The 15743-nt window shown below is 35.4% G+C and overlaps 1 protein-coding gene across 4 annotated transcripts in view; it reads right to left on the reverse strand.

Annotated features, from left to right (window-relative positions):
• LOC143247651 (golgin subfamily A member 2-like) overlaps window positions 1-15743 on the reverse strand; it is a 42097-nt gene that overhangs the window by 10973 nt on the left and 15381 nt on the right. For 3 of the 4 annotated variants that reach the window (XM_076496023.1, XM_076496025.1, XM_076496026.1), the window contains exons 7-14: window positions 15321-15427; window positions 13901-13959; window positions 13446-13506; window positions 11490-11657; window positions 10729-10836; window positions 4381-4468; window positions 2840-2940; window positions 398-616 (exon numbers count right to left, since the gene is read on the reverse strand). In XM_076496023.1, coding sequence (XP_076352138.1) covers window positions 398-616; window positions 2840-2940; window positions 4381-4468; window positions 10729-10836; window positions 11490-11657; window positions 13446-13506; window positions 13901-13959; window positions 15321-15427 — 911 coding nt within the window. The remainder of the gene's footprint in view (window positions 1-397; window positions 617-2839; window positions 2941-4380; window positions 4469-10728; window positions 10837-11489; window positions 11658-13445; window positions 13507-13900; window positions 13960-15320; window positions 15428-15743) is intronic. The other variant, XM_076496024.1, reaches the window with a different exon arrangement.

The following is a 15743-nucleotide window of genomic DNA, read 5'->3' on the forward strand; positions in this document are numbered from 1 at the left end:
TCAATCTCCACGATCAACTACACAGAACAAGAATTAAAAGTAACCTTTTTGGTAAATTCGAATTTTATATCAAAATCTTTTTTGTCTGATGCTGTTGAATCATTTTTCCAACATCAGGTATCCCAAGATAGAATTAACAGTAACTTTCATATTTCTTGCTTTTTGTCTCAGACTTTATTGGATGGTTGTTCCAACACCAACTACATAGAGCAACCATTAGCAATAACTTTTGAATTAGTTGCTGTTATTTACCAACATCTCCCACCACCAAGTTGGATGGTTGTTCCATTGAGTTATACATTAAAAGACGTAAAACAACCAGTTAAAACATTCAACATGGCAGTCACTTTATTAAACACACAGATGTGCACATGGTAACAAATGTCGATTGACTTACAACTTTAACAAGACCGTTTTGGAGCTCTTCCAGCTGTTGTTTCAGCTGTTTGTTCTGAACCATTGCTCTACTAGCAGCCACTTTTTCGCTCTGAATTTTCTCCAGGAGCTGGACATTGTCAACGTGGGTTTCCTCTCGTCTTGCAATGGCAACTTCTAGTTCCTCCAGCTTTGCTTCCCGCTCCTCCAGAAGCTGGCTGATGTGAGTATTGTCTCTGACCTCAATATTCATTGAAGGTAAATAATAATAAGTCAAGGCTTATTTAGATTTCTGTAAAACAAAGTTTAAACACTGACATTTGAATACATAACTGTCCATTTAACGACCTGAAATGTGGGTTCCCAAACTGTGGGTCACAGCAAATTCACAACATTGTTAAGGTACCCAGTATCTATAGATATGTTTGGAGATGGGAGAAGGAAGGGGGGACATAAGGATGCAAAATATTCTGAGGGTCCTTGAGTTGAGAAAAATTGGGAACCCCTGATCAATGGCTAGATATATTAATTATTTACAACCAAAATGCTACAACTCCAAGCTCCATCAGCAGGTTTTGGAACTCTTAAGAAAGGAATCTCTTGACAACTAAATTTCAATACAAATCAGGAAACACTGTATTACTGTTTATGGCTCTAGTTTGTAACCAAATACAAGCATTTTACTGCCTGTGAATATTTATACATTTACTTATTAGTTTGATGTGTCTAATTCTTTATTTAAGAAACTATACAAATTTAATGCACTTGGCTCTTAGCTAGGTGATCTCACACCCCATCTCAAGGCTTATTATGCCAATATTCATTACACTTATAAGAAAAAGATGTGGGGGGGGGGACAAAGGGTATTTCAAAAAAGATGGATGAATATAAATATTACTACAAAAAACAAAGAGGACACAAAAGGTACCTAATAAAGGATGAGGGGCACATTCCAAAATTATTCTTCCAGTTGTTTCCCCTGTAAGGTGTACAACACCCTATGTCATAAGTTCCATCTTTTTGGAAGAATTCTGTTACACTGTTTTAAATATTTAAAGCATGAATCTGTTTGCTACTGATGAATAAAGGTCCACCTTTTGAAAGTATTCAAGCAACGGCATTTCATATTTTTGTCTTTGATTTTTGACCTTGTACATTTTCCTAATATCAAGAATGAGTCTTGTTTCATGACACTAACTTTTCACAACTTGAATCTTCAGTTATATCATTTACAAATGTTGTGAGTAAGCGTTAATATCACAAAGTATTGAGTAATACAAAATGCTATCAGACTCAGCCTTTCAATTTTTAAAACATGTTATGTTCACATGGAAACACTGTACATCAAAGACTGTACAATAAAGTTCAGAATAATATTCTACACACTTAGTGAAATCAATAATTTATTCAGGGCACATAAATAATAATCCTTAGGGCTGCAAGTTGACAATTCCAACAGAAACACAATATTTACACTTTAATTAGTAACTGTTCTACTTGAGCATCAATATAACCATATCAAAATAATAAGTCGATTACATTTTTTCAAATTCTACATGTTCATTATATAGAAATTAGAACTACAAAATAACTAGTTATTTTGAATGGATCCAGTTGTTGTTTACAAGTGCACATCTTAATTTAAATTTAATGAGAGCTATATACAATCTCTGTGTGTGTAAACAGATGTTTTTAAGTTTTACAAATTTTAGTTTCAAGTTTGTCTATGATGTCACGTTAAAGATTGAATCATGCTAGAAGGAATTTCACTCCAGAAACAGGTGGTTAGGGTATTTGACTCTCAAATTGAGGGCAGCAGGTCCTAATCCCTGTCCCACCAAACATGTTGGCCCTTTCAGCCATGGGGGATTATAATGTTACAGTCAATCACAATATTTGTTGGTTAAAGTTTGTTTGTTTGTTTTTTGAATTTCGTACAAAGCTAATCGAGGGCTATCTGTGCTAGCTGTCTCTAATTTAGCAGTGTAAGACTAGAGGGAAGGCAGCTAGTCATCACCACCCACCGCCAACTCTTTTACCAACGAATAGTGGGATTGACCATCACTTTGTAATGCCTCAACAGCTGAAAGGGCGAGCATGTTTTGGTGCGATCAGGATTCGAACCTGCGACCCTCGGATTACGAGTCAAACGCCTAAACACACTTGGCCATGCCGGGCCCTTGGTGGTAAAAGAGTAGCCCAAGAGTTTGCTGTGGGTGGTGGTGACTAGCTGTCTTCCTCTAGTTTTTTCCACTAAAATAGGCATGGCTAACATAGATTGCCCTTGTGTAGCTTTGCACGAACTCAAAAGAAAACAAACCACCCCCTGAAACTTTGTTTTACTCCCCTGTTCTTTCATAGTGTTCAGTGCCCCTACCAGATGTATGAATGTCCTGCATAAGGAAGTCCATGGCCCTTTTGGATTATATCCAATACATAAGAGCATGTTAAAACCCAAACTCACTTGAGAATCAATGTCTTTCTTTAACTTATCGTTTTCTTCACACAGTCTTTCTATTCTCTGACTTAACTCTTCAGTCTTGTCATTCTGTAACTGGAACACTTCTGAAATGATGGAAAAATTGCATGCAGATTTCAAATGTTAAAACATATAAAACATCACAATGAATCAAAACGAATAAGGTTAAACAGACTAAATTTCTTCTCATTGGACAGAATGGTCCAGTGGGTGAAGTTTTGGAAGATTTATTTCCAGTACTTACAGTGCTGCTCTGACCATTGTTAAAGTTCTTTAAGAACTTAACATGTTAGGGTAGACTTTTTATTGTAGTGTATCTAATAATATTTATAACAGTTTACGTTAGTGCACGGTGTCACCATCTGTTAGTTCTATATAACTGAAATTCGTCATGGGCTATATACATAAAGTATACCAAATGCATGTATTAAGGTGAATTTCTTCATAGTCAGTGAAAAATACAAATTGTTTAAGTAGTAGAACACCATTAAACCACAAACTTACCAGTCCACACCTAACATTGTGAAATATAACTCAAACACGCATTCACACTGAAGATTTGTTCCTAATCAGGTTAGTCCGTGTCACAAACATCTGCTTCTATCAGATGGAAGGAAATCACGAAATGGACTAACTCATATGATCATTTCATGCTATGATGATATGTTCCTAATCTATGTGAGCAAGGTTTAGCAAAAGGTAAAAATGTCTCTCATGTTATGTTTGGTCCATTCAATACAACCTGGCACACAAAAGTATTTTATATTAAGCCAGCATTAATAACACAAACTCTAATTCCACTCACCCCTTATTTTAGTATGTTACCCCTTAGCTTAAGTCTGTTCCCACCAATAACAATGATCATTGATGGCCTTCGCATTCTCTTACCAATATTTTAATGCCGAGACATTGTTTTGTTATTGTGACTGGGATGCGGTGTCTTTCAGGTATTTATTAATACATGTACAGGGTGACAAGTGTTTCACCAACATGGTATGTGGTGTCTTTCAGGTATTTATTAATACATGTACAGGGTGACAAGTGTTTCACTAGCACAGCATTCCCAAAGTGTGATTTCTCTAGGTTGTGTCTGTGTTTCACTAACTTACTTTTCCCTTTGTTACAGCAATTGGTTCAGATGTTAATGTGTGTACACAGACGTAACCTTGTCGTGACACGATATTGTCCAAACAGCGGTGAATGTTTCAAACGGTCGTAACAACAGGACTTGGAGAAATGCAACTTCCAATTCTCCCTTGTTTTTTTTTCCCCACATAAAACAAAACTATATGCCTCACTGTGGTATATTCTGCACATGAAATAGCTGGTGGTGATTGCAATACCACAAGGGCAGGCAATTATTGTTTATTTTTGATGTAAAGACACAACATTCAAATTTGTGTAAAATAAAACAAGTTTACAAACAAGCTTTATATCATATACAAACATCTATTCACTTACTGTCTTTCTGTAATGACTAATGTATATTTTAACTGAAGTTAAACTGATAAACTGACATTACTCACTTTGACCTTCTTCCAGAAGTTCAAGTCTTTCTGATAATAAAGACTTTTCTTTAGCAAGACCATCTCTTTCAGTCATGGCTTGTTTCAGCTAAAATAATTTAATGGTTCGTTTCTTAAGTTTCTTCACACATTAGTAACAAATTTAAAATAACTCAAAATCATTGTCACCTAACTGAAATCCTACATGTCATCACTGTACACACACACACACACACATTGTGTCACATACAGTTAAACTGAATGTCTGAAATCCTACATGTCATCACTATACCCACACACACATTGTGTCACATCCAGTTAAACTGAATGTCTGAAATCCTACATGTCATCACTATACCCACACACACACACACATTGTGTCACATCCAGTTAAACTGAATGTCTGAAATCCTACATGTCATCACTATACCCACACACACACATTGTGTCACATCCAGTTAAACTGAATGTCTGAAATCCTACATGTCATCACTATACCCACACACACACATTGTGTCACATCCAGTTAAACTGAATGTCTGAAATCCTACATGTCATCACTATACCCACACACACACACACATTGTGTCACATCCAGTTAAACTGAATGTCTGAAATCACTATACCCCACACACACATGTAAACATGTCATACCACTATACACACACACACATTGTGTCACATCCAGTTAAACTGAATGTCTGAAATCCTACATGTCATCACTATACCCACACACACACATTGTGTCACATCCAGTTAAACTGAATGTCTGAAATCCTACATGTCATCACTATACCCACACCCACACACACATCCGTGTCACATCCAGTTAAACTGAATGTCTGAAATCCTACATGTCATCACTATACCCACACACACATCGTGTCACATCCAGTTAAACTGAATGTCTGAAATCCTACATGTCATCACTATACCCACACACACATTGTGTCACATCCAGTTAAACTGAATGTCTGAAATCCTACATGTCATCACTATACCCACACACACATCGTGTCACATCCAGTTAAACTGAATGTCTGAAATCCTACATGTCATCACTATACCCACACACACATTGTGTCACATCCAGTTAAACTGAATGTCTGAAATCCTACATGTCATCACTATACCCACACACACATTGTGTCACATCCAGTTAAACTGAATGTCTGAAATCCTACATGTCACTATCACATCCAGTTAAACTGAATGTCTGAAATCCTACATGTCATCACACCCACACACACATTGTGTCACATCCAGTTAAACTGAATGTCTGAAATCCTACATGTCATCACTATACCCACACACACACACATCCAGTTAAACTGTGTCACATCCAGTTAAACTGTTAAACTGAATGTCTGAAATCCTACATGTCATCACTATACCCACACACACATTGTGTCACATCCAGTTAAACTGAATGTCTGAAATCCTACATGTCATCACTATACACACATTGTGTCACATCCAGTTAAACTGAATGTCTGAAATCCTACATGTCATCACTATACCCACACACATTGTGTCACATCCAGTTAAACTGAATGTCTGAAATCCTACATGTCATCCGTGTCACATCCAGTTAAACTGAATGTCTGAAATCCTACATGTCATCACTATACCCACACACACACATTGTGTCACATCCAGTTAAACTGAATGTCTGAAATCCTACATGTTCACTATACACAATGTCTGTCACATCCAGTTAAACATGTCATCCACATGTCATCACTATACCCACACACATTTGTGTCACATCCAGTTAAACTGAATGTCTGAAATCCTACATGTCATCACTATACCCACACACACACATTGTGTCACATCCAGTTAAACTGAATGTCTGAAATCCTACATGTCATCACTATACCCACACACACATTGTGTCACATCCAGTTAAACTGAATGTCTGAAATCCTACATGTCATCACTATACCCACACACACACACACACTGAATGTCTGTGTCACATCCAGTTAAACTGAATGTCTGAAATCCTACATGTCATCACTATACCCACACACACATTGTGTCACACTATACCCATCACACACACACACATTGTGTCACATCCAGTTAAACTGAATGTCTGAAATCCTACATGTCATCACTATATCACTATACACACACACACATTGTGTCACATCCAGTTAAACTGAATGTCTGAAATCCTACATGTCATCACTATACCCACACACACACACACACTGAATGTCTGTCACATCATCCATTGTGTCACATCCAGTTAAACTGAATGTCTGAAATCCTACATGTCATCACTATATCACACACACATGTCAGTTAAACACTGAAATCCTACATGTCATCACTATACACACACATTGTGTCACATCCAGTTAAACTGAATGTCTGAAATCCTACATGTCATCACTATACCCACACACACATTGTGTCACATCCAGTTAAACTGAATGTCTGAAATCCTACATGTCATCACTATACCCACACACATTGTGTCACATCCACACATCACTATACCCACACACACATTGTGTCACATCCAGTTAAACTGAATGTCTGAAATCCTACATGTCATCACTATACATGTCCACACACACACACATTGTGTCACATCCAGTTAAACTGAATGTCTGAAATCCTACATGTCATCACTATACCCACACACACACATTGTGTCACATCCAGTTAAACTGAATGTCTGAAATCCTACATGTCATTGTGTCACATCCAGTTAAACTGAATGTCTGAAATCCTACCCACACACACACATGTCACATCCAGTTAAACTGAATGTCTGAAATCCTACATGTCATCACTATACCCACACACATTGTGTCACATCCAGTTAAACTGAATGTCTGAAATCCTACATGTCATCACTATACTGAATATCTGAAATCCCACACACTATACCCACACACTCACTATCTCACATCCAGTTTGTGTCACATCCAGTTAAACTGAATGTCTGAAATCCTACATGTCATCACTATACCCATGTCCACACACACACATTGTGTCACATCCAGTTAAACTGAATGTCTGAAATCCTACATGTCATCACTATACCCACAATTGTGTCACATCCAGTTAAACTGAATGTCTGAAATCCTACATGTCATCACTATACCCACACACACACATTGTGTCACATCCAGTTAAACTGAATGTCTGAAATCCTACATGTCATCACTACCCACACACACACACATTTTGTGTCACCACATGTCACTACACATCACATTGTGTCACATCCAGTTAAACTGAATGTCTGAAATCCTACATGTCATCACTATACCCACACACACACACATTGTGTCACATCCAGTTAAACTGAATGTCTGAAATCCTACATGTCATCACTATACCCACACACACATTGTGTCACATCCAGTTAAACTGAATGTCTGAAATCCTACATGTCATCACTATACCCACACACACATTGTGTCACATCCAGTTAAACTGAATGTCTGAAATCCTACATGTCATCACTATACCCACACACACATTGTGTCACATCCAGTTAAACTGAATGTCTGAAATCCTACATGTCATCACTATACACACACACACACATTGTGTCACATCCAGTTAAACTGAATGTCTGAAATCCTACATGTCATCACTATACCCACACACACACACACAGTTAAACATGAAATCCTACATGTCATCACTATACCCACACACACATTGTGTCACATCCAGTTAAACTGAATGTCTGAAATCCTACATGTCATCACTATACCCACACACACACACATTGTGTCACATCCAGTTAAACTGAATGTCTGAAATCCTACATGTCATCACTATACTATACCCACACACACACACACATTGTGTCACATCCAGTTAAACTGAATGTCTGAAATCCTACATGTCATCACTATACCCACACACACACACACATTGTGTCACATCCAGTTAAACTGAATGTCTGAAATCCTACATGTCATCACTATACCCACACACACATTGTGTCACATCCAGTTAAACGGAATGTCTGAAATCACTATACATGTCATCCACTATACATGTCATCACTATACCCACACACACATTGTGTCACATCCAGTTAAACTGAATGTCTGAAATCCTACATGTCATCACTATACCCACACACACAGTGTCACATCCAGTTAAACTGAAACTCTCCATACATCGTTGTTACTAGGATACATTTAACACCATTTAACCAAAATTTGCATGGCATTATTATAACACCTAGTCAGATTAAAATTCTCCGTATGTTATTCTTACAAAGTTCTATCTTTCATCTCATTACCTTTAAACTCCTGATACATCGTTATTATTAGGGCATATCTAACTGGTTAGCTACACTGAAACTTAATTTTGACTAGGATATATTTCTTATCTGTCTAAACCAAAACTGAGACCCTATTATTATGATAGATTTAAAACCTGGATAAACTAAAACATTTGAAAGAAGCATCGGAGTGATCCGACCGAGGTATTTAAGATTACTAATAGAACAGTGTGTTGGTGCATCATCTATTTGATAACAGTGAACGCAATAAGACAAGAGGATAAATATAAATTATAGCAAAGAAGGAATTATCTTCAGCTAAGCTTCATTTTTTTTAAAAAGAGGTGGTTGGCCTTTGGAAAGGGTTGTTTTAAGATATGGTGAATGTTAATAGTTCATGGAAAAGCTTGATAAATATTTGAATAATAATAATGGGTGGCTTTGAGCTATTTAATTTAGTGAAAATGACAACCTAGATAGAAGGACTGAAAAGGTCCCTTGTTGTCCTTTAATGTTATGTTTCATTATAACTAAGATACATTTAACACCCAGCTAAACTGAAACTGTGATGCTATTAGGACATGACTAACACCCAGCTAAACTGAAACTGTGATGCTATTAGGACATGACTAACACCCAGCTAAACTGAAACTGTGATACTATTAGGACATGACTAACACCCAGCTAAACTGAAACTGTGATACTATTAGGACATGACTAACACCCAGCTAAACTGAAACTGTGATACTATTAGGACATGACTAACACCCAGCTAAACTGAAACTGTGATACTATTAGGACATGACTAACACCCAGCTAAACTGAAACTGTGATACTATTAGGACATGACTAACACCCAGCTAAACTGAAACTGTGATACTATTAGGACATGACTAACACCCAGCTAAACTGAAACTGTGATACTATTAGGACATGACTAACACCCAGCTAAACTGAAACTGTGATGCTATTAGGACATGACTAACACCCAGCTAAACTGAAACTGTGATGCTATTAGGACATGACTAACACCCAGCTAAACTGAAACTGTGATGCTATTAGGACATGACTAACACCCAGCTAAACTGAAACTGTGATGCTATTAGGACATGACTAACACCCAGCTAAACTGAAACTGTGATGCTATTAGGACATGACTAACACCCAGCTAAACTGAAACTGTGATGCTATTAGGACATGACTAACACCCAGCTAAACTGAAACTGTGATGCTATTAGGACATGACTAACACCCAGCTAAACTGAAACTGTGATGCTATTAGGACATGACTAACACCCAGCTAAACTGAAACTGTGATGCTATTAGGACATGACTAACACCCAGCTAAACTGAAACTGTGATGCTATTAGGACATGACTAACACCCAGCTAAACTGAAACTGTGATGCTATTAGGACATGACTAACACCCAGCTAAACTGAAACTGTGATGCTATTAGGACATGACTAACACCCAGCTAAACTGAAACTGTGATGCTATTAGGACATGACTAACACCCAGCTAAACTGAAACTGTGATGCTATTAGGACATACTAACACCCAGCTAAACTGAAACTGTGATGCTATTAGGACATGACTAACACCCAGCTAAACTGAAACTGTGATGCTATTAGGACATGACTAACACCCAGCTAAACTGAAACTGTGATGCTATTAGAACATAACTAACACCTAACTAAACTGAAACTGTGATACTATTAGAATATAACTAACACCAAGCTAAACTGATTTATGGATCAAGGTTGTATTTAACAACAAACAATGAATGTTGTTCTTATACAATATTAAATTAACAGGTCAATCAACCTGTAGATACAAGATATAATTAACATTATAGCATAGTACAATTAGCAGGTATTTCAGCTGGAAAACAAAAGGTATTTTAAATTTCCAAGGTTTTTTCAAAATGCTATCACCATTTGAGGGGGAATATACCCCCTTACATAAGTTATGGGTAATCCACTAAACGTGCTTATAAAAAGTGCTCTCAGAAAAACTTAAGACGAGTCTCAGAAGCTAACAAGTGGTTTAAGTTCAGACTTCAATTTTTAGCAACGAGTACTTTAAATAATCTTACGTTACCTCATCTCTAACAGACGTAAGTTCTTGACTCAACTTTTGAGTGTAATCTTGGTAGTGTTGTGACATCTGGTCCTTCTCTTTTGTCAGTTTCTCAAATGATTCTTTATACTAAGAAAGAGAAATGATTTGCCAAAATGTATTTCTACAAAAAACAACTAAATATTTTACTATTATTATATATATTAACCCCGAAGAAACAAATTAGGAAATCTGGATCCTTTACAACTACCTCATATGAGCACTACAATAATAATCTGTGATGGCAAGAAACCCACTTGAAGTAAAAAGGTATTTACAAAGACAGTTGGTATGGGTATTAAGACTATTCAAGTACAGAATAACATTTCGACCTTCTTAGGTCATCTTCAGGGTAACAAAGAAGATACCTTAAGAAGGTCAAAAAATTGTTCTGTAAAGTTTTAATACTCATATCAGCCTTCTTTAGAATACAAAATAATAATCGTTCAAAAGAGATCACTGTAAGAAGTTAAATGTTAAATTAATGCAATATTTACTTGCTGATCAACATTATGTTGCCTTTAATAAAGTCAACACATTACGACTGAATTTAGGTTACACCATTCTTTGTTAGAACTGAACGATTGTTTGGATGTCTCTAGAGTCACTTAACTTGTTAATAAAATAAAACTATTACAATTATGTCTTATCTCATTGCTCTCTTCAAATTTACCTTTTACAGTCTCAAGTTATTGTAAACCAAGTTTGTTTGTTTTTTTTAACAACTTCAAATAAAATCATACCTCGGCCACTTTTTTCTCCAGGTTTATTTTTATGTGATGTAGTTCTTCTATTTGCTGAGAGTTCTCTAAACAGTCACTGCTTGAGATTTGCTGCACATGAAGTTCTGTCATGGCTAATTTACTCGAGACATCGGACAATTCTTTCTCTAGGTCTTGACATTCTACCAGCTGAATAGAAAGAGACATCGAGAAGCGTTAGTTTAGATTTTAGCAACAAAAATATTTCCTGATCCACAAACCTGAGATAAATTCTTTCAGTCTTGGGCAAGGTCCCAGCTGAATACAGATATATTAATGAGAAAAATAAAATTATTTAGTCATCAGAACAATCAGTTAACACTTTATGATTCAAAAAACGTTTATTTGAAAACAAGCTCTCAGCACAGTTTTAATTATATTGAGACTTGTGCTCTTAACAGTTTAGTAATTTCTCTATAAACAATTTACATTGAAATACATAATATAATCACAACTTTATTCATTTATTTGATAGAAAGCTGTTAAAAAAGTGCTCCCCAAGAAGTTTAAAAAATGTTAAAAGGTTATGAAATTCTTTTTGTAATGGTTTAAGCAAACTAACTGCATAAGCGAGCAACTGGTTGATTATTTATAAATATCAGTTTCTAAACATTTTGCTTTTCATTATCTTATAAATAGATTAAACTTTTAAGGCAATGAACTAACACTGCTATTGGCATCATCGATGTACGGTATTACAGGTACATTCCAAACCATTGTACTCTGCTAAAAGATGGTTTTATGCATTTTGTATAAACCTGTGATAATTATGTTTTATTTTCCAGAAGGAATCTCTGGTCAGGAAATCTGAGATGGGTATAAACTGAAGGCTTCTTCATTTAAAGATTTCAAGAACTCCTAAAGGTTAACTGTCCCAAGGATGTTGCGACCTCAGGTTCTCTGAACAGAGTTTTCAAATTAGCTATAACATCCAAACAAGAATTCAATGAAGCCAGAGTTACAGCAATATCTACAACATAAAACAAATGGACCATAAGGAGAGACAAGTAAAAGTGAACTGACACTAACACAAAGTTTGACTGTTCAGTCCTGGAAAAAAAAAGATGGTTCATGTCATTTTCTTCAGGTGTTTGACCAGACAGTCATATAAATTTGAACATCTGACTGCTGTTTGTTATTTGTACCATATTTATCAAGCATGGGGCACTTTTTCAGGCTTGCTTATTTCCTTCTCCATAATTGCAGCCAGTTCCTGATAATAATACTAATACTTTCCCAAGTGTTGGCAACAGTAGTATATACTTACAAATGACTGTTCCATTTAGCAAAGTGTCTTTCATAGCATCTTAAACAAAGGACATGTCAGTATGAAAATGTGGTGTATATTTATGAATCTTGGCATCTGATAACTTAAAAACTTGCAAACACCATATTCTTACTTCCATTCCATGTTATTCGTTGTGTGTATATATATATATATATATATACACACACAGTATTTTCAACAACTTAAGTATTGTTTGTTTGAAGGCAAAGCCACCATGCTGGGTATCTACTGTGTCCACCTTGGATATGTGAACTCTGCATTTTAATACTTTAATTGCATAAACTTACTGCTGTCTCATCAGGGAACCCTACATCAGAGATTAATGTCCAAAGAACTGATGCAGATCATTTTGGGCCAGGAATAACGTTTTAAGTTTGTTTGTTATTGCACCTAAAATACAGCTACTTGCCTACCTGCACTTGTAGTTCCTAATTCTGAAGTCACTGACTAGAGGAAGGAAGACAGTCAACACAACCAACTAGTGGGTTACTCTTTACCAACAAAGAGTGGGGTTAATTATCCTATTACATTGTTCCCAAACATGAAAGGGTGAGCATGTTGACAATGGATTTCAGTCCCATTACTTGCAGATTGTAAACCTAATTTAAATATACACTTTTCAATTTCAGTTTGAAGTATAATCTTCCCACCTTTTTATTAAGTTTCTCTGCTAACTCTGAGTTCTGATGTTTCAACTCTTCGTTTGATTTACTGAAAAGAAAAAAGATAAAATGTAACAAACATTATACCAACAAAGCAATAAGTGAACAATAAAATAATATATATTTAACAATATTTTCACAATAAGCATTCTATACCTCCCACAAAACAATTGGAATTCAACATAAAATTACAATTCAAACTATTTGCCACATAAATAAAAACAAATTTATGCTTGAAAGTTCTATAAAAATTAAACAAAAGCACAAGACTTACGATTCACTAGGACTATAACCAACAACACAAAAATTACATTAAAGTGATGCTTTATACCACTTAGGATTGCAAAATGACTGTTAAGACCTAATGAACATAACTGTATTATCAATATACAATGAACATAACTGTATTATCAATATACAATGATTAAAGCCTCTCAACTTACCTTAATTTGTACAAATCAAGCTTCAACCTATCAACTTCTTTGGAAGATTCCTTGCTACTCTGTAATCATAGATTCTATAAATAAACTGACTTTACAATGCATATGTCTGGTAATTGATAATAATAATATAAACTTGAAAAAACAAAGGAAGGGTTGGAATCTGAAAAGCTTCTATAAACAAAGTTTGATTTTAAAAAAACTTATGTTTTGTAATTTATAATAACGATATACCCTTAATAAAACACTAACATAAGTAAGCACATTACACTAGAAATTTCATGGCATTTGGTATTTTGTGATTAAATTGTTGCTACATTTGTAATAAAGGCCTTTAGAGTACTTGTCTAAATTAAGTTAAGAACGGTTTTAGTAATCTAGGTATAGTTTTGGCTACTGAACCCACTACCTGAATACTTCTAGTATTACACACACTGCTTAGGTCTGCTGGACCCACCACCTACCATATAGTGTAAAAGCACTTTGTCAACAACACCTCTCAGAAAGCACTTTGTTAACACTATCTGCAACCATCACGTGAACCTACTCTAATCGACAAGTGTCCATCATTCTTGTGGCCCTAAAGTGGGGAGTTTTTTTTCAGTAACAAGGGGTGGACAAACCACAGATCCTTGTATACACAGTTCAGCATACTGACCATTGGGTCACACTGATTGGAATGCTCCAGTAGAGGGTATAAAAATATTTCTTACAATCTCATAAGAAGATGCACAACAAAGATCCAGATGATATAGTGGACAAACTTATTATTTAGTATTTGTGACTTCATGATACATCAGGTGAGAAATTCCAAAGTTATTTTGACTTCATGATACATTAGGTGAGAAATTCCAAAGTTATTTTTCAGAAAGGTTCTTTCTTTGAAATTTACTTTCTTATCAAGCACTTCATTAGCTGATGTACTATTAGTGAGAGATAAAGACAGTGTATACAGCAGTGGCATGATGACCAAGCCTAGCAAAGCAGACATTGTACACAAACACATGCAGTCAGTGCTACAGGTAATGTTAACTTGATAATTCAGGGAATACTTTATGCCATAATACAAGTTTTTCAAGAAATGAAAATGATTCATTAAAAGATGTTTTAAAAAGACACTAAAATGAAGTAACAGGACCACTGCAGATAAATTTAAAGAGCTGCCCAAGAGGCCTAAATTGTGAGTCTTTGAATACAGAAATTGATCTATTATAAGAAATTACGAGAACAGTTGAACTATGTAGTAATTCTGAATGTACATAAGTATACACACAAATAACAAAAAATAATGTGAACATTTCTGTGGAATAACAATTCTGGGTAAACAATATTTACAAATCTGAAATACTTTAAAATTGTAAATTAATTTACCATAGTGTTAATCTGTGCTATACTGCATTCTCTATAAAGTATATATACCGACCTTTTCTAACTGCTGAGATGAACTAGATAATGTAGAGATTTCTTTTTCGAGGTCAGACACCCGCTGTCTCGATGCTCGTAATCTTCCCTGCAGTTCCTCAATTTCCACTTAAAAATGCACATTTAACAACACGTTTATAAAACAGTTAAAGCGTTTCACAGTAAGAACAAACATCAGACATAAATTGAGTAATTATGAAATTATTTTTTTTACCAAAACAAATGTACCACATATTTTAGCTAAATTAACATACAAATAAATGACAATTATATCTGTACACAATTTTAGTATGAAATAATATAAATGCTTTCAGCTGTGTGGGCACACTTCTTCTAAAAAAGACTCTGTAGGATCAAAACGTATACATGAAAATCTTAAAAAGTAGTTTTCTTGTCTTAGTACAACAACAGTTTATTTTTTTGT

This window comes from Tachypleus tridentatus, chromosome 3 (genome assembly GCF_004210375.1).
Source record: "Tachypleus tridentatus isolate NWPU-2018 chromosome 3, ASM421037v1, whole genome shotgun sequence".
Classification (NCBI taxonomy): Eukaryota; Metazoa; Arthropoda; class Merostomata; order Xiphosura; family Limulidae; genus Tachypleus; species Tachypleus tridentatus.